The 23,506-nt window shown below is 43.5% G+C and overlaps 2 protein-coding genes across 3 annotated transcripts; one reads left to right on the forward strand and one right to left on the reverse strand.

Annotated features, from left to right (window-relative positions):
* Positions 1 to 2,527: 2,527 nt before the first annotated feature.
* On the forward strand, positions 2,528 to 9,556 carry LOC309405354 (glutamine amidotransferase-like class 1 domain-containing protein 3, mitochondrial; the record flags this gene model as incomplete). The annotated part of the gene is made up of 4 exons (XM_082000123.1): positions 2,528 to 2,635; positions 3,980 to 4,151; positions 6,068 to 6,272; positions 8,369 to 9,556. The coding sequence occupies 4 exons, from the start codon at positions 2,528 to 2,530 to the stop codon at positions 8,559 to 8,561; spliced, it is 678 nt and encodes a 225-aa protein (XP_081856249.1). The 3' UTR covers positions 8,562 to 9,556.
* A 739-nt stretch (positions 9,557 to 10,295) lies between these two features.
* Positions 10,296 to 17,330, reverse strand: ACOD1 (aconitate decarboxylase 1; the record flags this gene model as incomplete). Of its 2 annotated transcripts, XM_082003959.1 has the most annotated exons (5): positions 10,296 to 11,250; positions 12,109 to 12,314; positions 14,567 to 14,656; positions 15,768 to 15,929; positions 17,319 to 17,330. In XM_082003959.1, the coding sequence occupies 5 exons, from the start codon at positions 17,328 to 17,330 to the stop codon at positions 10,296 to 10,298; spliced, it is 1,425 nt and encodes a 474-aa protein (XP_081860085.1). The 2 variants fall into 2 exon arrangements, with proteins under 2 accessions (XP_081860085.1, XP_081860084.1); XM_082003958.1 differs by lacking the exon at positions 17,319 to 17,330 and having other exon boundaries at positions 15,768 to 16,252.
* Between the last annotated feature and the right edge of the window lie 6,176 nt (positions 17,331 to 23,506).

The following is a 23,506-nucleotide window of genomic DNA, read 5'->3' on the forward strand; positions in this document are numbered from 1 at the left end:
CAGAACTGGCTGTCCAGGCCTAAGTTTACATATGAAGCCCATGGGTCAGTGGCCAGAGGGTATGTGGGTGCAGGCCCCAGCTCAGGCTGGCCAAGGTAATTAAGAGCTATTAAAGCACTCAGGGCCCTGACAGCAGTTTCTTCTCCCATCAAGGTGCATCCTCATACCTTACCAAGACCTGGCTTCAGCAGTGTATTGCTTGTGAAGTGCTTCTGTTGCTATTTGCTCTTGCAGGCTCAGGCCAGAGAAGAGTCATCATGTGCTGTTTGAGGGTGATGCAGAGCCAGGGCAGGGACATGTCATGAGCTGGGATGAAAACATGGACCTAAGACAGATGCAGAGGGCCATGACAAGGTCACAGAGCTGGGGCAGGGACATGGCATGAGCAAGTTCGAGCTAGACCATGGCACAGAGCCAGAGCAGTTATGGAGCTGGCACAGGGATGTGTCATGGGGGACCTCAGTGAAATGAGAACATCATATCCCAATCAAGTCCAAGATCCATCCAGGAAGAAGGGCTGCCTATAATGTGAGTCTGAGGTCTACCCAAGAGACAGGGTCAGAAACAAGACTGGAGATGAGGCTGCCAACAATTCAGGTCTAGGGTCCATCCAGGAAGACAGTCAGTAAGTCAGGACAGAAAGGAGCAGGGAATTCCAGCTCTGAAGGTGCTTAGTTCCCTAGCTCTAATGTTAACCCTGGCCCTAACACACTGAAGAGTTTGGGAATCTACTCATATCTCCAAATGTGCATGGAACTTAAAACTCCATCCAGACAGCAGCCTCTTCCTAGGTCTCAGATGTGAGGAGGACTCCAGGATTCCAGCTCTGGAGATGCTCAGCTCCCCTATCCCCAAACCTAACCATCTTTCTGCTCTCCTGTAGCTAAGCCCGAGGAGTCCCATGCCAGTAAGCATGGGGAACTGCCACTCCACTCTCACCAAACATATTTTGTATTTCTCTGGGTTGAGATGGCACCACTGGAATTTCACTTGTGTCCTACTCAGCCTAGAGAGTGAGATGAGGGTTTGGTGGTGTACAGAGCTCTAACTCCACAAGTGTTTTGAGCTGAGAGGGATCTTTGAGTGTAAGGTTGTGGATTAGGTGGTCAGGCAATCAAGGGCTTTCTGAGCTGAAGCTGCACTGCAGTCTTGCTTATTCCTGAAAGACAGAGTGTGGGCTGTGGTGGAGACAGAGCTGTAGCCCTGCATTTATTTCGAGCAAAGCATTGCCCAGCAGATGGCAGTTTGCCCTGATGCAGGGAAGTTCCCTATCTTGTCCCTTTCCTGGTCAAAAATCTCCCAATCCATCATCATCGTGCACAGACTCCTAACCTCACAGTATACAGCTGAATGCGTTTTGCTATAGAAAGAGACTTTGCTTTCACATGCCATTTTTGCTCTTCCTAGACTATGCACTTTTGTGTCCCCTGCAGAACTCTCATACTGCAAATTTTTGGAAGATGCTCTCATTTTTCTACAGGATCCACTCTTTCATCTCTCTGGTCCAGTAAAACGTGGATTTTTAAGCCCAAATTTCTTCTTATTATAAAAGAAGCAACTAATGAAAAATGAAGGACTAGAGAGCTCAGACACCTGGCTAAAATTAAGTACATCTGGTCTCCAGCGTGGCACTTGTATGCTCAGTCCTAAGGAGGAGACTAGGGATGAACTTCTGCCTTGGCCCAAGGAAGCCCTTTTAGTTCTTTAGGGCGATGCCTTAATGACTAAGCTGGGAGTAGGTGCAAGAAGGTAGGTTTGATTTTCCAAAGAAACTCTTTGGTTTTCCTGGTAAAATGAAACCACTCTCTAGAGCACAAATACAAGGTTAAGGCAGCCAAAAGGGGTAGGTGGGTCTGATTAGTATACCTGAAACAAACAGCATTGGGACCCACTGGTACTGCTGGCCTCTACCCAATTTCCACTTTTTTTGGCTTTCAAAGCAGTATATTCATTACACCAGTATAGTCTTATGTGTAAATAAAAAAAACACCTCACACATTCAACTGCTAAGCCTCTACAAGTTTCTACTGGAAGCAGAGCAACTTTCAGCCAAGCTACTGGGATGCAGCTGTGTAACGGCACTGCAAGGGTCACAGAGCAGCACCTCCTGTGTGTTACTGCTCCGCTGCGGTAAGCGGGCCAGAACAGAAGAGAGACTTAAAACACCGCCGAGCCCATTTCGTTTAAGGCTAAAGGAGCATCTAATTCCATTCCATCCCATTCCATTCCTCTCCTCCCCCCTCCTCCCGATTTCCCCCTGACGTTTAAAACTCATCCCCACCTACATTTTGTAGGCAGGAGGGCAAGCGCCTACTGAAAAAGCTGCCTTGCAAGGCAGGTTGAGATCCCGGGACGCGAAGCTCTGCGACCCCGCCGGGGAAGCCACTGGCCCCGCGGGGCGCTGTAAGATGGCGGCCGAACGACCGACGCAGGCGCAGCAGCAGGAGGGAGGGGGGGTGCTGTGAGGGATGGGTTCGGCGGCTTGAGCAGTCTCTGCTCGGCCCTGAGGGTCGGGTCGGGGGCCGCTATGGGTAAGCGGGTGGCCCTGGTTCTCGCCGGCTGCGGCGTTTTCGACGGTACCGAGATTCACGAGGCCTCGGCGGCGCTAGTGCACCTCAGCCGCGGCGGTGCGGAGGTAGGGGGGCGGCGGGGCCCCGACACCCGGCACCCCTGCCGGGTGTGTGTGTGGAGGTATGGGGAGGGGGGGGTGTGTGTGTGTGGAGGTATGTCTCCCCCGTCTCTTTGGGCCCCTCAGCAGACAAGGGACCCCCGCCTTGACCCTTCCCCCCCCCCGGGCCATCCTCTGCCGCCCGCTGTTTGTGGGAACGGAGCGCCTCTCCGCTTCACAATGTTCTTTTCCCCGCCACAGCACACTACAAAGCTTAATCAAGCATAACCGCTTTCCTTCTCTTGCCCCCTCCCCAAAGACGTGCATGTCCACCTGGCAGGAGCAGGGGTCACACGCAGGCGGCTGAAGCCAGGAGCGAGGAGTGGCAGGAGGCCTTGCCCTGCTCCACTGTCCCCGCAGCCCACTCCAGGGAGGAATCAAAATTCTTGATCTGCTTTCTGGTCGTTTTTGCAGAAGTCGGGCGCTTACCCTCGCTTGAGTTCTCCTCGTTTTCTGCTGTTTCTGGGCTTTTTCGGTAACTGGGAGTAGTCGGAGAAGCCTGCGCCAGGATGTGGTGGTGTGCTTTGGTCCTGTCTGTGGCTTCAGATGGCGGAAGGTGGTTGCTTTCTGTCTCTGTGAGGCCACACTCAGGTGTCTGATGGTGACAACAGCACCCCCATATTTAGCACAAAATCGTTCTCTCTAAAATGAACTGAAGCGGCGATCGCTGAGAAGTCTGCAAAGCAAGCATCAGAACAGATACATGAAAACAGCCTTTGCAGTACACCTTTCACAAAACTTCCTGGTTTTGATCCAGCCTTCCCCTTTTGTGCCTAACCAAAATACATTCTTCTGTGTTTTGTTTTTCCTTCATGCTACCAGTCTTTTAGGAAAGCAAGTGACTAATGTCTGCACTGGAAATGCTTGTAAAGTTCACATCTTTTTCTTTGAAACTTTTTTTGTAAAACTGTTTTAGCACTCTAATCCCATAACAGTTAAGAGCAACCTTTCTGCAGGCTCAGCTGTGTGTCCAGTCAGGCTGCTGGTATAAATTGTGGTGCTCTGTTTGTCCTTGGGGTCATCCACAGAGGGAAGACAGGCCCTGGCAAAATCAGTAAGCTTAATGTTGGTGTAAGAACGTGCTCCTGTCAAAAAGCTGCAGGAATATAATGGGGAGGATGGCCAGGTTTACCCATTGTAATAGGTCACCTGTCACTTTATTTAATAAAAATAGATTCATCCTGTGGAATCCACTTCTCTTGGATAAGAGACTTCAGGAACAAAAACTGTTTTCACTAAGTGATCTTTATTGTGACCAATATGTATGAGTTCTGTTTAAGTTGACAAAATTGCTTCATCTGTATATTCTAGGTGAAGATCTTTGCCCCCAATATTGAGCAAAGGGATGTAGTCAATCATCTAAAAGGAAGTCCAACAGAAGAGAAAAGAAATGTGTTAGTTGAAAGTGCCAGATTGGCAAGAGGAAACATTCAGGATTTGGCTGAACTGAAAGCTAGTGAATTCGATGCAGTCATTTTCCCTGGTAAGAACTTTTAAAAGAAAATAATGTGTGGCTTTTCAGTTGCAAATAACTGCTTTGTCTCTGTTACTTTTTTATTTTAAAATTTGTTTAGAGAATAAATTATATACTTTTGAATTTGAGAGGTATGTGATTTTTTTCTGTTTTACTTATTTTCTTTTGAGGATGAGAAAATGTTTTGGTGAGCTCTCATGGGTTGACAAGTCATTGCAGTTTGTTTATTAATTTATAGTTCATTAATTTAGAACGCCAGAATGTTCTTTTGGTGTTAGGTCATACATTGCACCATTCCTTCTTTTTAAAGATTGTGAAAACTTTAGTACCTACTTGCAGACAAGAACACTGATCAGAGTACAAAAGTAAGGCCAGAACTTGACATTACGTGGCAATGCCTTATTTTTAGGGCCTCTGAAATTGTTGTCAGAATAGTAGATTGCTAAGTGGATTGTATTCCCTGTCAGATGTCAGTACATTTTGTTTTAATTATGTATCTGGTCTGCTGCTGCTGAAGTTATACTAAATATGTTTACAGATAATTTTTTATTTATAGACCGCAAAATTGCGTTTGAGACAGAGGTAATTATAATCACTTCAGAAATGAAGAAACCAAAGCATCACGAGGAAATTATGACTTGCTGAAGATCACTTTCCGGAATATTCATAGTACTGTTAAATACTGCTTTCACAATTGTGCCTAAGCGTTAATTTTGAAGTTATTACAGTGTCTTCTGTTGTAAGGCCAGCAGAGGGAGTGTGTGTATAACGCAGAGAAACACACTTGCAGAGCTAAAATGAGTGGGTGACATCAGGACTGATCACGGAGTAGAGGCTAGCAACTATTTTCCACATTAATTTCATGCTGTTATAACTCAGGCTCAGGGGGGTTGCTGTAATAACTATTAGAGAGAAATAAACCCTATTAAGTTTTAAAATTAAAATCTTACCTCAGAGATTCCAGATAACACTCGAAAGTGAACAAAGAGTGAAAGGAAAATATTAAAAATGCAAAACTTCTTGATGTTGTCCATTGAAATACTTGCGGAAATTTCTGTTTGTTTATGGTAAAAAAGTTGATGTTGTGCACATTCCATAAGGAATCAAATATAATGGATTGTTACACTTATTAATAACCTTCTTTCTTTGATTATTCTGATGGTTATAAATCTGACTAACAAAGGTGCTGTAAAATATAATCTGCTTGTACAATTAAACAAAGGTTAAATGCAAGTAAAGGATTGTTATAACTAATTTATAGAAACATAAATTCAGCATTATTTTTGATAGAAAATTATGTTATCATTCACAAGTGCTGTGTCTCAGCATATCATATGTTATCAGTTCCTTTTCATATAATATCCATTTTGTTTTTATTGTGTTAACCTTTATTTTTTTTTTTTAAGTCCAAAAAGAATTCCAAGTCGGGGAAAAAGCTCTCTTGTAATTGCTTAAATATTGAACAAAACTTTAGAGTGAAATTACTGTAGAGGGTCAAATCACTGTTTGCATTACTCTCATGAACTGCACTCTCTACTTTTAACTATTGTTGGCCTTTCTTCTAAACTCCCCTCTTGCTTATCAAGGGGTGCGTATCAGATGGTGCAGCTTTTCCAGTCACTAGCAGATGAATGTGAGGTTTCCTATTTCTCTGTTTGTTACTAATTGAAGTCAGATTAAGCTTTCTGGCCTACATAACATACATGGTATAAAAAATCTGCAGTTAAACTTTTAACATTATAAACCCATCATGTTTCATGTGCTGAAAGCTTTCAGTGTAGTAACTTACGTTACTGTACGTCCTCCTTATGCCATGATTATATTGTAAAAAAGGAGAACTTCTTTCTAGTATTGAATGTAATGGCTTTTAGCAGTGTCCTACGTTTGAGCTTTTGTTTTATTGTTGTTTTTTGGGGTGTTTTTAGGTGGCTTTGGTGTAGCAAAGAACCTGTGTTCCTGGGCTGTAGATGGCAAGAACTGTACTGTCAATGAGCACGTGAGCTCCACACTCCAAGCTTTCCACACTGCTAAAAAGCCCATTGGTTTGTGCTGTATATCACCAGTCCTGGCAGCTAAAGTCTTTCCTGGTTGTGAGGTAACAGTCGGCCAAGATAAAAACATAGATGGAAGGTAAGAAGGAAATGGCTGGAGGTAATTTACATGGGAATAGAATTAGGAAATGGATGGTCTTCTGTGCCAAAGTCTGAGGTCTCTGGTGCCAGTAACCTTTGGGTAACTTATTAGTGATGTTTTTCACCTATTTCAAATACTCACTTGCATAGTAATAGTAGGTGCAGAACTCTTAAGGGCAGACAAATCCCCTGACCTTACAGATTCAGTCTGTGCGCTACAATGTTGGAACAATTTATTCCTAAATTCAGAAATACATTGGTCTGTGATACGTTCTATAATATCAATATCCACAGACACGTTACAGTTAATCATAGAATCCTAGAATAGTTTGGGTTGGAAGGGACCTTTAAAAGTCACCTAGTCCAACCCCCCTGCAATGGGCAGGGACATCTTCAACTAGAGCAGGTTGCTCAGAGCCCCATCCAACCTGACCTTGAATGTTTCCAGGGATGGGGCATCTACCACCTCTCTGGGCAACCTGTGCCAGTGTTTCACCACCCTCATTGTGAAAAATTTCTTCCTTTCACCTCGTCTAAACCTACCCTCTTTCAATTTAAAACAATTACTCCTTGTTCAATTGCAACAGGCCCTGCTAAAAAGTCTGCACCCATCTTTCTTATAAGCCCCCTTGAAGTACTGAAAGGCTGCAATAAGATCACCACAGAGCTTTCTCTTCTCCATGCTGAACAACCCCAACTTTCTCAGCCTGTCCTCACAGGAGAGGTGTTCCATCCCTCTGACCATTTTGGTGGCCTCCTCTGGATCCTCTCCAACAGGTCCGTGTCTTTTCTGTGCTGAGGACTCCAGAGCTGGACGCAACACTCCGGGTGGGGTCTCACCAGAGCGGAGTAGAGGGGTAGAATCACCTCCCTCAACCTGCTGGCCACACTTCTTTGGATGCAGACCAGGACGTGGTTGGCCTTCTGGGCTGTGAGCTCACATTGCTGGCTTATATCCAGCTTTTCATCCACTAGTATCCCCAAGTCCATCTTGGCAGGGCTGCTCTCAATCTCTTTATCCCCCGGCCTTGTACTGCTACCAGGGGTTGCCCCGACATCAATACAGGCTGGGGGATGAAGGGATTGAGAGCATGAAAACTCTAGGTAGCCTTATCTCTGTCACTCTGTGAGCCACCAAAGGTAACATCAGTTCCTGCACTGGGTTTATTGTGCTGTGTGGGTGCTAATGAGTCACTGGATATAGCATCTGTCAGTCCTAAAAGTGACAGAACAAAGAGACTTTTACAGAATCCTATCTCTGCAAGCATGCAGGTGACCAAGGATATCAAGTTATTTTTTCATGTTACATTCATGGTAATTGAGTGATAGATTTTAGCTCATATTAAGTGAGATAACAGAATTTAGTTACCCAATGCCTTTGAAGACCATCATTCATGTTGCAAATGCACAAATGAAGAATAGGCTTCCGGCTAGCTGACATTCAGAAATTTGGTACCCTGTGGTAATTTGAGTGGCTATTTAAATTGCATCTGTGGGGTTTTGTCTGGTCAGAGATTTTTAATAAAGTTTTTCTGGCGGTAGTGGTTTGGGGCCAGTTTAGGGGAGGCAGATGAGAATAGGGCCTGGCAGAAATTGATACTGCTTCAAGGACTGTCAACTCCCAATAAAACTTCTGAATGGAATTTCACATCAACAGTGGTAGTGAGGGATTGCCTCCACACCCCTATTCCTGCCTCATCCTCAGGAAAAAAAAGAAAATCTCTGCAGAATCCCAGTGGAAGACCTAATGTGGAGGTGTTGGAAAAGGTCTAATGTGTCCACAAGTTCAGCTGGCAACTCTCAAACTTCTGAGGATCTGTTATGGCTGTACTTGGTATCATCTTGGAAACTTATTGAAAGATTGTTAAAAACAGAATTGTACCTTCTGCCATACCGTGGCTCTGCATTTCAGACCTTGTTTTCAAAGGTACCAGATCACTTGTGCCCATAGGGGATGGGAGAACTTGATAGTGGCAGTCATCATCACCTAAAGAGTAACTGAAACATTCTTGTAGTTCTCTTACTCAAATTATGTTGGCAGAACTTTATGGCTGTATCATCTCTTTATGCTAATTACAATCTTTTTATTTACAGATATCCTGATGCTGAAACGGCATCTGCTATAGCAGAACTTGGATGTAAGCACATTTGCAAAAACGTAAATGAATCTCACGTGGATAAAGCCAATAAAATAGTTACTACCTGTGCTTTCATGTGCAAGGCTCCTCTGCATGAAATCTTTGATGGAATTGGAACAATGGTACAAGAAGTCCTGAAACTTGCCTGACTGGAAGCGTACAGAATTCTGCAAGGAAATTTAGCTAAGCATAAGCATTTAGCTTCCTTTGATTGTATTAATAAAATAATGCAACCATTAAACGTCATAGTTCTTGGTCTGTTTGTTTGGTTTTGGTTTTTGTTTTTTGTTGTTTTTTAAAAATCTGTAATACATCAAATGGTTATTGCTAAGTTTATCCTATTTATTTCTCTTTTAAATTAGAAAGCATGTGTTGAAGGTTGTGGTGGTGGTTTGTCTGGTTTTTTTTCTCATGAATCATGATTGAAAGTATTCAATCTTGGTAAGACAAGGTAGGAACCAGTGGGGTTTTACTGCATTATCAGTAATTAACATTTGGTGTTACCCAGCTATAATGACAGATGAAGTAGCTGTGAGTCTGTATACCTTCAATACAGGTGAGTAATTTAGTTGTCTTTCTAATCAGAAAGGAAAAAGAAAAAGTGATTTTTTTTTTTTTTTCTTCTTCTCTTGCAAGTCTCTAAGCAAGTGTAACTAATGGACTTCGGAAATTTTTGCAGAGCCCCCTAGATAAGCTGACTTTATAAACTAAGAGTCAGAGGCTTAAGTAGAAATTAATAGGTTGTGTGTGGGAAAATACACAGATTTTGCTCTAATAAATGAAATAAACTGAGGCTTAGTAAAATGAATCAGGTTTTGCTGATTTTTTTTTTTTGCATACGTATTTTAGTGCCCTAAGGGCGGTACATTTTATGTATGTTAGAACACATGCTTTGATCTTACATATGTGAGCCTCTCTTAGAAGCACAGGCTGTCAAGGCTTTGTACTCCTGAAGGAATTAAAAGTTCCCAAAATTCATTGTCAAGGCAAGTTGACTGTGGACACTTCCTTGTCTCAGCATAAGAGGCTTTCTGATGCTCATAGGTCTGTTAGTCATAACGAGTGTACTGCAGCTCATGCTTCGCAGTGCCTGAATTAATCTAAACATGTCATCATTAATTAGTGCTAATCATGTCTTGTTGAGTGAGCGCCTTGTAATTGGAGCGGGAATACAGACGGAACAAACCTGTACCACAGAGGAGACAAAAGATGGAACCGGGAAGCAACGCTTTGATGACTGGGAGTGCTGAGTTGTCCCTCTTGCTCTGCAGCTGGTGTGATGAGGAAGGGCACTAACCTTTACCTTGTCAATGCAAGAACAATGGTTAACAGCAAAGCCAGAGGTGTCGCAAAGTATCAAGTGCTAGTACTCTATGTATGCCGTGTTTATTTTAGCACAAATGTAAACGTAAATGTTACAGGTGCCCTCTCCAAGGAAACTTTAGAGCTAAATCTACAGAAATAATTATTTAAAGGCTTTTGTTCTCTGTCCTTCTCACAGTGATGTTTCTCACGGAGACGGCATTTCCATACTCCTCCAGAATTTGGATTTTCTTTATGGAGTTACTTAGCAGAAGCAGAACATACAGACTTTTTTTGGCAGAAGAGCAGGGTAATTTGTGTCGCACGCAAACAGTGCTCTGCCTCTAGAGATATAAAGATAATTGAAGTTGACTGTGCCAGCAGATGATCTTCTGTTCAGCCTGAGCGAGCCATGCACATAATTCCTAAATTATTTACTTAGTCAAAAAGCACAATATTGGACTGAGCATGGCTCTTCTGTTACAAGAGTCCAATTTAAAAGTGCTTGAGTTACTAAATAAGAGTATTTTGTGAATTTTGTGTTTGCTTTATGAACAGCATCTAGCTGTCGCTTGGAACATTCAAAGGAAGTGCAGCTTCTCTGAAAGCACTTTAGCTGACTGTCCTGATAAAAATGTACTTAATACAGAGCAATCCTCTATGTTTTCCAGATTGTACACGGTCTCTATAATGCCTTCTGTGGCTTCTGCAGGCAGGATGCTGGAGGCGTTGGATTGAAACTTTTTCTCCAAGTCCTCCTTTTTCAGAGGTTTCCTCCAGTGTCCGTAGAATGTATCGCAGCGGTCACTGATTGTGTTGCCATCCCGAAGTGTGACGCTCACTTCGCAGTAAAGACTCTCAAAGCTAGGTGTGTTATCAGGAGGGTGCTCCAGCTGTGTTTTGCAGAGGAGCTCCTGTAAGGCTGGCCGGTGAACGTTCTCACTGGTGAAGGACTGGACTGACATGCTGCTGTCCAGCAAAGCAGAGCATGCAACAAACTGGAAGGAGTGTCGAGCTTCATGTTCTGAGTTAGGACTGGGTCTGTTCACGTATTTGACCTCTGGGACTTTGAGGATGACTTTCTCAATTTTATCAAGAGGGAGCAAGTTGTCACTGCTCTCCACAAGCTTCCTCCTAACAGAAGATGCTGCATCAGCCACCCAGTGTGTTCCAAGATGAGCAGGAAAGCGTTTGATGGCCACGTCTTGCTGGTCCAACAGCCAGGGATAGGACTGCAAGGTTGGCAGAGTCTGTGGGTTGTAATCTGTATAAAAGGCACCTATCCCTGACTCCATGTCCAAGATCTGTTTGTTTCCTTGAAGGCCCTGTGATGCTAAGCAAGCTGCTTCCAGTCCATGCTTGGCAGCGTTGCCAATATGGAGGGGCTTCGTTTGGGTTGCTGCATTAGCCAGTGGGGCACCTGCATAGGAGGCAGCAATAGCCAAGGCGTTTTTACATTTCAGCTGGTCAAGAGCTAGCAGTTTAGCACAAGCTGCTGCACTCCCCATCGTACCAACCACAGCTGGTGGGTGAAACCTGAGAAAACAAAATCTCTCCATTACCGTATTTCAAAAAGTCACCAAATTCACTATATACACAAGCTCAAATTTCCTTTCACTGCTGTGGAAGATGGATTGGACCATAAAGAAACATAAATGCAGCATTCATGTGCAGTCTTAATGGAAGAAGTTGTCGCTTTTCCCCAGGAACCATTTAAACTGGAATGGTACCACCTACAATAGGTCTTCCCCAGAAAGCAATTGAAATGTTAGAACTGCTCATAGTTCTAGGCATACTGAACAGAATAATGGCAGAAGCATCACAGTTTATAGTAATTATAAACTACCTGTAAATAATTTATAGTCATCTATCAATTATACATATTGGGAGAGGCAAGTTTTGCTGTTCTGAACCAGTTTTGCAAATCTGGTAGAAGGACCACACAGCAAATAGCAAGACATTTACTCCATCCCTTAGGCTTTCCCCCAAGCACACCCTGTCTTCCTGGGCTCCGCTCTGAGCCCAGCACCAGTGACTCCATTCTGCTGGCAGCAAGCCACTGTTTGGAAGTGGGGCATGATCGTATGTATTCGTGAGAGCCTGAGAGCTATGCTGTTAACCATTGCCCTTTTGCTGCTGTTTTTAATTAATAGGGAGATCATCACTTCCTTCTTGTAAACTGATCCATGGTCTCAAAAATAAATCTATTGGCTAAGCCATAAGGAGTCACATAAGTGTATTTATGTTTAAGATGAACCTTTCCTAAATTTCCAGACAAACAACATAGAAAATATGATTAACTGTGCCATTGGTATCTTAACTGGCATTTAATTAAGTATATTAACACTGAGGAAAAAGCACTTCCTATTTTCTACTTGAAGCATTTCTATGTACCTTTTTGGAATATTCCTGGCTTCACTGGAGAAACGCAGCAGCCTGCCTTGCACTTCGATTCCCACATTGAAAGCTAAGAGCAGATCGAGACCTGAGATTTTTTTCTTCTGAGGAAAGGCCTCTGAGAGTGCAATCACAGCAGGGAGCACAGCCCCAGATGGGTGTGTGGCTGGGTGCCATGTGTCATCAAAATCCATTGAGTGCACCTAATGGAAAGAGAAGCCTTGGCTTGTCATCAGAAATAAACTTGGCAAGATGGGCTCAGTCAAATGAAACTTCTCTAACTGGTGTAAAAAAGGACTGAAGAACTAGATTTTCCTTAGAAAGCAAAACTTCAAAAGTCTTTCTTTTAAGACCTTTACTCCCAATATAGCTCAGTGAGAAGTGGCAATGCAATACAAATCTTGCCTCAAGGGTGTATAATTCCAATTCAAGTTGCACCAGTCTAAAACCAGTACGGCAATGATTCTTCTTTCCTACAATAGGCTTTTGCTGCTTTAATTAGACTGGTATAATTAAAGTAACAGTTCCAGGTCCACCATGTGAATGGTGAGTTTTCACTTCCCCCAAAACAATATATAAACATGAGATTACTTCCCCTGTGCTGCAATTGATGCTGCCATTAGGGCTCACACCATTATAGCTGTAGCAGTCAAGTCCATCCTGCTAACTGAAAGTTGTGTCAGAACAACTTCTCTGGTGCAACCACCCACATGGCAACAGGCACAAGCCTGCAAATGTACATCAGACTTTAGCCTGAATTTTCAGCATGTCAGAACAACACCTGTCACATGAGGAACCAGAATCCCTGGAGCTGCTGGGAGGAGAAATCACAGAATCACAGAATCATAGAATGGTGGAGGTTGGAAGGGACCTCTGAAGATCATCTGGTCCAACCCCCCTGCCAAGGCAGGATTACCTAGGACAGGTTGCACAGGAACATGTCCAGTCGGGTTTTGAAGGTGTCTAGAGAAGGAGACTTCACAACTTCTCTGGGCAGCCTGTTCCAGTGCTCTGTCACTCTCATAGTAAAGAAGTTTTTGCTCATGTTGAGGTGGAACTTCCTGTGCTGCAGTTTGTGCCCGTTGCCCCTCGTCCTATCACTGGGCACTACCGAAAAGAGACTGGCTCCATCCTCCTGACAGCCACCCTTCAGATATTTATAGACATTGATAAGGTCCCCTCTCAGCCTTCTCTTCTCCAAACTCAACAGCCCCACGTCTCTCAGCCTTTCCTCATATGAGAGATGTTCCAGTCCCTTAATCATCCTCGTAGCGCTCCATTGGACTCTCTCCAAAAGTTCCCTGTCTCTCTTGAACTGGGGAGCCCAGAACTGGACACAATACTCCAGATGAGGCCTCACCAGCACAGAGTCGAGGGGGAAGATAACCTCTCTCGACCTGCTGGTCACACTCTTCTTAATGCACTCCAGGATACCATTGGCCCTCTTGGCCACCAGGGCACATTGCTGTCGCATGGAGAACTTCTTGTCTACCAGGACTCCAAGGTCCTTCTCCATGGAGCTGCTTTCCAGCAGGTCAACCCCTAACCTGTACTGGTGCATGGGGTTATTCCTCCCCAGGTGCAGAACTCTACACTTGTCCTTGTTAAATTTCATGAGGTTCCCCTCCACCCAACTCTCCAGTCTGTCCAGATCACGTTGAATGGCAGCACAGCCTTCTGGTGTATCAGCCGCTCAAGAAAGCTACAGTCTTAAAACTGGGACGAGCTGCTTAGTCCTTGAGAGTATCCAGAGAGGTGCCTCCTGTTTTCCATGCTCAGAGCCCAGCTGCTCGGGAAGATTTTGGGCATTCCCAGCATGGCATACCACTGCTGTTCTGGTAGCAGACAGCTCCAAGCAAGTTTTGCATAATTGCCAAATTTGTCTACCCTATCTCTTCTGCATCTTTGGATTTCAAATGGTTTCAGCCTCAATCTGAATTTAGACAGAAGTCTGGGCAGTTATTGCCTTAATGACAAAGTATGTGTCCAAAATATATAACTGTTTTTTGCAAACTGCATAACTGAAGATTAAATTGCCTTGTGATATTATATGTGTGTGTGTATATGTGCATCTGTCTGTGTTTTTCTGTAACTATACCTTGCCCATTGGCATGAAATTTGGATCTCGGTGAAATTAGTGAGAGCTAGAATACCTCTTTGTAATGTGGCTGTAGCAAGGTTGTAACAAGCTGTACAGTTCTGACCTTTGAAAGCAGCCTCAAGGCCCACGTGAAAGGTAAAGGATGCTGTGGAGTTGGATCAGATATGTATTATACATTGAGCTTGATCCCATTGGAAGTTGAAGCACATTAGAAGAACAGTCTAGGAAAGTTTTGTAGCAGGCTTCAGGCAGAAGAATAAAGTAAACTAAGATTTTAGGAGCATTCTGTTCTCTCTAGCATGAGAATGGCATCAATTAGTGTGATTTAAGAGCAAATAAAAGAGCATCCCTTACAGCCACGCCATTCACAAAAGCTGCGTACAGAGGAGGCAGTCGGAAATCCAAGTGGCCCCAGATGGTACTGGATATATCTGAGCTGTAGATCTGAAACAAATTGACATCAATTAATTCAAAGTCTTGAACCCAAGGACAAATATGCACCATATCTCTGATGTAACAGAGAACAGACCATACCCTTTCGGGGCCCAACTGTTCCCTTTCATAATAAAAATATTGTTCTTTCAGAAAGTATGAAAAGAAACTCGTTTTCATCTTGGCTTATGTCCTTTTCACCCAGACAGACCTCAGAGGGCAGGCCAACACCATCCACCTGGCCATTCAGCACCTTCACACAGCCTCTGGCCATTGACGTCCCTTCTCACCACCCAACTGCCATTCCTCAGGACTGTCATCTTGTTGGGGAAGATCTCCAGTTAAAGGTTCTGATTTTCTACATTTTAGTAGGCCTTGGGTAAATGATATAAGGCCTCCTGATGCTGGTATCCCCATGCTGTAAAGGGCTCTGCTCTTTTCCTTTTGCTGTGCAGGTCTTCTAGACAATGAAGAGATCTTTACGGAACTAAATAAAAGGACATAAACTACCACGGTTTGGGGAAGGGGGGAATCTCTGTGTGAAAAGACTTACTGGCGCACAGAGCTCTGAAGCCTGAGTTGAACTAGGCAGGTCTGACTGATAAAACTGGGCTAAAGTCCTCCTCATTGATGCGCTTCTGTGTTGGGAAGGCTTCTCCTCAAGGTCAAGTACTGCCCTAGTTTAAGGAGAAGATGACTGGAGGAGAAACATGACCATTGTACCTCAGATAAAAATTATGTTTTGTGGACTGGCAGTAACCTCCTGCTAGCTCTTCATCCCTTTAACTGTCCCTTATTTTTTTAAGTCCGATGATAAGTGATACGTGCTTTGCCGATGTTTTTAATAAAATCTCATACGTGAAAGAAAGGAAGGGATTCTTAATTAACTGTGTCTGCAGTGGGGGGATCTTTGCATACCGTCTGTTACACACACTTTTGTCCATCCAGAGTTAAAAGCAACTCCAGCAACGAAGTTTCCCTGTCTCCAGCGGGAAGAAAACTGTCTCTCTTTCCATCCTGAAAAGAATTTTACCATGACAAACTTTCCCCTTATAGGCCAAATTTTCCCTTGGTTTTCTTAAAGCTATACCTTAGGGGATACTATGAATGTCAGACACCTTACCTTGCTGTACTGTGTCACTTTGTGGCAGACCTCAGTGCTGGTACCCAGAAGCCCCACTCCAAGAGTATCCAGAATCATTCGTTTGCTTCTCTGAATGACTTGGTCTGTCAAGTGGTTTGCATTCAAACCATGAATCACATTAGCAAAATTTCCCGTAACTGTCTGGGAGGGGGGGAAAAAAAGAAGAAATGGATATTTCTCTTCATTTAAAGAAAACATTATTTTTTCTTTCTTCTTCTTTTTTTTTTGCTTTCAGTTTTGGGCTACTGCTTAACATGCTGGCCATTTCTGTTGCCCTGCCTCTGCTTACATGAATTGCTTAAGCAAAACTAAGGTTTGAATTCTTCCTCTTTTTATTCCCAGAAATGCCACAGTATTATTTATATTTTTTTATACTTTCATCAGTGTCCTTGTCTGTTTTGTATTTCCGGTGCTTCCTCCCTGACTTAAGTCCTTGAGGGTAAGTACTGCAGGTGATGTAACTTTGCAAGATATCCATCTAGATCTAGATCTAGATCATCTATATCTATATCATCTATATCTGTATCCATATACACACATATATAAATGTGTGCAAATAGAAGCAAAAAAAATCTGGCTTTCCATAGCACCTTCTTATTGCTGTCAAAATCAGCGGGAAAGTGGCATTTCAATCCAGTGCAGCCACTACCACACAAGGAGGCAAGATTTAATCTCCTTGAGTAGCAAGCATTACCACCCCAAGCCTTGGAGCACAGTGGGAGATGGGACTTGGCAGCCCTACCTTGCACCCACTGCTCCTGGCTCCCAGCTCCCATTGAATTCACACCCAGCTGGACTCCTAGCTTTCCTCCAAGACAAGATCTCACCTCTTTGAAAATCAGTGGCTCCCTGTTCCTAGCTCCTGCTGATCTGGGAATTATATTTCTAATTTTTTTTGCTTTCCCATTGAGCGTTGACCCATTATGCAAACTCAGCCTGCTGCTTCTTGGCAGGAGCTATTAGCTGCTGTTAACTTCTCTATTAGAAACTAATCTAGAAATTCCCTTCTCCAACCATTAGAAACTTCTCCCTGTAGAGGCATATATTATTTACAACCAGTCTATACTCACACTTGCTTTTTGTATATTGGCATTAATGAATATAGCTCCTGGAATGTCTCCTTACATTTCCCCTTGTACTTCCCCTTCCTCTATTCCCCTGCACATATCCACACAGAGTGATAATATTCCCTCTTGGCCTTCATTTTGCTAAGTTAAACAAACCAAACTGTACTGCGCTCTCCTATATAACACAGTCTCACCCCTACTACACGTTGCATTTTCATTGCATTGCTCCAATTGGATTTCTCTTTTCTGGCATTGGCAACCAGAATTGTGCCCATTATTTCAGGTAAGGTCTCACTCAGCTCTGTACTAAATTATTAAGACTATCTTGCGGTACACAAGTGATTTAAAGCAGCTGAACCACATATCCCAGGGTGTGATGCACACCTACTGAAGCATATAGAGTGAGGCTACAAAAGCTTAAACAGAAAAGTGCATCTTACAGTGCAAAGAATCAAGACAGTACCTTTGCCCACATCTTGGAGGGATGGTGCGTGGTCCCAGAGAGATGCAGCAAACAACTGATGGCCAGTGAGCAGGGGAAATCATTCTCTCACTATTTATGTATGTATGTCTGGGGTGGGGGAAGAGATATTAGGCCTTTTTTCTTGCTCATCTTGCCCTGCCCATTTCCTCTTCTGCCTGGAAATGTTCCTTTTTCTTCACTTTCAACTTTCCTCTGACTAACTGTACTATAAACTGCCAGGACATAGGAATTTGTCTGCCACATACCCGTCATGTGTAAATAAAAATATCACATAAAATATATGTGATATTTTATTACCAGATAGAGACTGATATATTAATTTGCGTGTCTTACTTTTGGTAGCATAGATAGAAGAGGTCATTGGATGCATCAGGCTGACCTTGAGGAACCACAGTAGGCCATGGATGTGAGAGCAAAAGCCCAGTACTAGACTACAGGATGGCAAAGACTGTTTTAACCGAAACAACGTGCTGTTGGTTTGTTTTGTGTTTTTTCTTCTTTCACTATATATGTCTCCTCTATAATACCTACAATTCAGACATGGGAAATGTGTGCCATTAGAATTTCAGACCATAAATTGGATTAAGGCAGCTCTTGGCATTTAACAGTGTTTTAACAGCATGAATCATAGAATCATAGGATATCTCAAGTTGGAAGGGACCCATAAGGATCATCGAGTCCAACTCCCTGCTTCTCTCAGGACTACCTAAAAATAAGCCATATGACTATCAAAAGAAATTGAAAAAAATTTTAATTGGGAATGTCTTGTAGAAAATATCACGCTAGTTGTCTTCTTATAACCAAATCTCACAAGGTATATACACCTGTATACTTCACATAGAAGTTCAAATAATGCATTAATGAAAAATAATGACATCAAGCTTGTTCAAGAACCCAGAAGTCAGTATTATCTCTAATATATCTTTTCTCACTTTGTATTTTGAACTATTGTAATGGCAAGAATAACTACTACCATATGTATTACACACAAAGCAATATGCAAAACTATCGCTATGTGAGGCCATCGTTTCTACCATCAGGTTTTCTGCATCTCAGGCAAGGATGTCTTCTGTGATGAAGGAGGCACTTCTCCCACCAACAGTTCAGGGATTTCACTTGTGTGGGAATCCCAGACCACTACAAGGCAGTGAGTGAGAAATCCCATCAGGAAGGGAGCAGACCCCAGAGAAGCATGAGTAGAGGCCCCTGAATAATTCTGAAGCGAAAAAGTAATGTATGTCTGAAGTTTGGCAACCTCCTGGATTAGGAAACAAAGTATGAAGTCTTTTCAGAATTGTAGTCTTGCACTTCCATGCTTAAGTGCTGCCTAAAACTTTAGGAACTTCAGCCCTTTACTCAGCCTAACCTCAAAAAATTTTGTAAAGCCTTATCTAGCTCCTGAGTACTTCCAGGTAGAGACCAGCATGGATCTATAGGTGAAGTTAAACATTTATTTGAGTGGCTCTAACTACTATAGAAAGGTTATGTTTCAGGCTGCATCCTCTCCCCACTCCTGTTCCTGGACACATAGTCCTTCTCCTCCCCCTTGCAGCCAGCGCTGATGCTGAGCGGACCCCTTTCTGAGCTGGTCCAGCCTGTCTCCAGAGCCAGCTTAGGGATTCTCAGCTGTCAGGCAAAACTGGGTTTCCTTGCCCCAGAAATGCAAAATTAATTCTAGCAGCACAAGCAGACGGAGAGAGAAGCAGGGCTAGCAGTATTCTGTGAAATTCTCCCACGAGATGGGAGGGGATCAGCTGCTCTAACCCAGACATTTGCCTATTTTGGCCATGCCTTGAGCCAGCTCTGCTTATGGACGTCATCTTCAGGTGCCTAACTTGATGCTGAAAATTGCACTGCGTAACAGAGTGCCTTAAATGATAGAAGCAGTAGTCTGCCAGTCCACAGATGTAGCCAAAGAGCCTGAGGCCCAGGACGCCTAAACCCCAGCCCTACAAACGCATTATGGCTAACCTGCATGATGTACAGGCTCCACTCAAAACCGTGTCCTGTCTTTCTCTTAACACGAGCAGCTGTTCAGCATGGCTACTAAACCTCTTCCCACAGACATTTCTCTATGATTACACCACACCTTCCTCACCCATGCACGCGTAATCTGCATCTGCGTAAAATATCCCAGCAGCATTTCCTAGTTCCCGGGTGAGAACTTTGGCCACACGGTGAGACAGAACCAGAATGTGCATCAGTGCTTCTTCCTTGCCCCTCGTTTCCACACTAAGGAAAACCACAGAGGTAGCCTGGATGTGCTGAGGAATTACCTTTGGTGCTGATATCGGAGTTCACTAATCCAGCCCAGCTAACGGGATTGCTCATGCTGACGAGGTTGGCAATGGTTAGAAAAGCTAACAGAAGTTAATGTTCTGAGACTGAAAACGGGAAAGATTTTTTTAACTTTCTCTTTTGTTTTTTCCGATCACTCTTCCCTCCAGAAAAATGGAAGAAAATATCTAAAACAAAGAGTGGCTGAGGTTGGAAAGGACCTCCAGAGATCGATCGTCTGGTCCAGCCTGCCTGCTCAAGCAAGACCACCCAGAGCAGGTTGCCCAGCACTGTGTCCAGTTGGGTTTTGAATATCTCCAAGGATGGAGACTCCACAGCCTCTCTGGGCAACATTTTGTAGCGTTTCATCACCAAAAAATATTAAATAAAAGATATTCAAACCCTAAAGTCAGCCCCCTTTAAGTCATCTTTTTCCTTTGCCTTTGGGCTATCATTTATAATGCCATTCTATTTCTCATTTCCTCCTCAAGTGAGACTGAAGTGAAATTTAAACATCTCCTTGACCCCTCTATGCTACTGGATGGCACAAAGGAGACACAACAGCCCCACAGCCAGTTAAGGGGAATTTTCTTAACATAAGAAGCAATGTGGGACCCTTTTCATTTCCCCTGACAACTCTAATGGAGGGGACAATGAATACAGCCGAACAGCTGAAAAGTATGCAGCAACATAAATACTGATTAATCTAATTTATTGCTTTAATGACTACTCTAATACAGGTGGCATTATACTGGAAAGACCACAATCAGAATGGGGCAAAAATGGCTCATAACCCTTTTTATGCCTAGAAGGCATAGTGTAGTGTCCGCCTGTAGAAGTGCATCCTCAGCCTGCATCATGCCTCAAAACAAGGCTTATACAATTGTCTACGGCTTACGATGTCTTACTACACCTCGATAGTTTGAAACACCTATCATAGCAAAGAAGTGCGGAGGTCCAGCTGCCTTTAATCCCAAGTCGAGACTCCAAAGCGAATTCAGATGGGAGAATTCAGAACTTGTGATGTGCCTTGCAATGTGATGTGTGGTCACACGCTGCTAGCGGATCTCAGATATGTGTTCACTTCCCTCTGTGACCTCGATTGCAGGGTGGAATGTCCCTTGCATTGCAATAGTATCATCAGTACTATTTAAGGACTGAAAGGAGATATTATGAGAAAGTGATTTTTTTTAATAAGAATGAAGTGAAACTGTAAGTACACAAAATTAAATTGCTCAGGAGACTGATTTCCAAAATGTGGTCTGCAGGCGTCAGAGTCAGGTGTGTGCTCTGGACTGGGAGGAAAAGGAAATCAGGAGGGAAGAGGTGTCTATACAAAGTCCTGGACTTCCACAGGAGAATTCAGAGGGGTCTAAACAGAAGTAGTTTGAAAAACACCGACTGAGAGTTTGGCACAGGCTCTCCACCCTGACAAAGGGAATCCGCTGCTTTCCTGTTCTTTGACACCATACGCATGGTTCAGCAATTTGGACAGACAAATTTTTAACTAGCGAGCGATGGAAAGACAGAATGCGTTCATCCAAATGCCATTTGCAACATCGTGCACAGCTACAGTAATGAGCTGCGTTGATTACAGAACAAGGCTTTAGAAAACCAGTGCCCCACAGAGTCTATTTTCTCCTGCTGACATTACATTTTTAAACTGCTTTTTTCTTTCTTTTGCCTCCAGTTATTTTAGGCTAAACTCTGCCCACACCTGCAAAGCTGTGTGTTTGCAACTGAAAGCAGTTTTGGCCGTAGCCTTGTGCTGCTTTTGTTCTAAAGGAATATAAAAAAATATGACAAAATACAAAGTCCAGCCTTCCTTTTCTCTAAGCCAGCTTTTAAGATGTAGCTTTGTTCATGGGCTGTGCTAAAATGAGAAAATATGAGGCAGGTGCTGGTGTGCTCTGTTTACAGAGCTTCTGCTATTGCTGAAGGTCTGAACACACCTTCCAAGTCCAGGACCTGCTCCTTTTCCCTCTGCTGGGATATTTTAGGTACAATAGAGCGGTGAGAATCTTAGCCAGTGATCTGGAACAGGTGGCTTGATCTAAATCCTGTTAACAGCCATAACAGATGTTAACAGACATAAAATCCTGGGATCCCGTAATTCTGCACCACTACCGTCATAGTCTTCAGTGCCTCTTTTTCCCCAAGCCTACCTTTCCATGTTCACCCCAACAGCAATTACTGAGCCAAACAGCAATAATACACAGCAAAAACAATAGGTGATGATTGCACCATGAAACATATAATCCTGGAAATGTTTAGCTTATAGTAGATCTCTTATTCACTTACTTGCACAACTAGTGACAACAGCAGTGCAATCTCTCAGAGGTTACAACACCCTTGTTTCCTTTTTTCAAACTCCTCACAGCAAATCTTGGAAGTGCCAGGCCATATTCTGGTAAAGGTTGCTATGATTCAATGCACCAGGTCTACATTACACTGTTCTTAGCTTCATAAATTAGTGGTACTATTCCTAAAGGTAAATCCTCGGAGTTCATTTTAAACTCGTAATGGAGATGCTGATTTGCTTACATGAGCTGTAAGATAGAGGTACCAAACATAGCTGGGATAATCTTGTAGGATCTTGTTCAAGACAGATTGATCATTTCAGTGTAGGTGTACCCTGAACTGAAACTGCTCCACTAGTAGCAAAAGCATGTTTGAAGCCAAAGAGTGTGTTGCTGGATGATTAGGCAAGGCCCTTTGACATCATTTATGGAGTAGTGTCAAGGGCCCTGAACTATAACAACACGAGAAGACACTGCAGATCCATGAAATTCCTGTTGACCCAGTGTGCATTTTACATCTCATCTGTACTATAGCCTTTACCTGTAATAGTAGTGCCAGCGTTCAGATGCCGACAGTGCAAGGGGCTACACCATACTCAGCTGCCTCAGGTACGCAGCGAGGCAGCTCAGGAGGAGGAGGAGGAGGTGTAGGGGAGTGTGACACAGCCAGCCCCAGTCCCCTGTGAATCACCTCTGCACCCTGGGGTACCACCGTTTCTCCCTAGGATGCCTCACAGTCACGTTCCCAAAGCTTTTCTTCATCCCACTGCAGCTTCCCATCCTATTCTCTAAAGAAATAAGGTTACCTGGGTTAGTAGCAGGTGGGTGTAGGGTTGCTGTAATGGCATGACCTCCAGTCTGAAAAATAGCAGTGGGTGTAGGAGATCACATAGATTTTCTGTACGTGCATAGACTTTGCAATAACTTCTCCTTGTTGATGGTTTTGGCAGCCTGGGGCAGCCTGTCTCACAGGCATAATCAAAGAGCAGTCACGATGCTTATATTAAGTGGCCAAAATGCAGCCAGATATCTTTACAGGACTTGTGCCATTTGGGGAGATGATAAAACTTGACTAGCATAAATTCAGAGTTTGATTAGTGGAAACCAAATCAGTGTGAGTGCGTGTGAGGGACGTGGTAATTTTAATTAAATTACCAGCAGAACTCCGGTTATGCAAACAAGGCATTAGTCACTGTGCTGGGCTGCTGCATCGTACATGGGAAGGTACCCAGCAAAGAGACCCTCCTGATCTTCAGAGCAAGCCCAGATGTCAGGCTGTAACAGGTCCCAGCAAGCCTGTGGTGGCAGTCCAGGGGGGAGATGGGGATATCAAGATCTAGTACACAAAAAGCTTCAACATTAATTAAGGGATAAAAGAGCCTCTCTGCATCTGAACTATTACTCAGGGATTTTGAACCCCTAGGAAATTATCATAGATGCCATTACAAACTTTTGTCTGCACTGGAAGGGCTAGAATAACACCTAAAGCATATGCAGCAAAACCAGAACGAGTAGTAGAACATTCTCCTTCAAACAGAAAGAGGCTCTAGCAGAAGAATTCACCTAATTTTGTGGGAGTCCATCATTTAC

The sequence above is a fragment of the Phaethon aethereus genome, assembly GCF_964289735.1.
Source record: "Phaethon aethereus genome assembly, chromosome: 1".
NCBI classification, from domain to species: Eukaryota; Metazoa; Chordata; class Aves; order Phaethontiformes; family Phaethontidae; genus Phaethon; species Phaethon aethereus.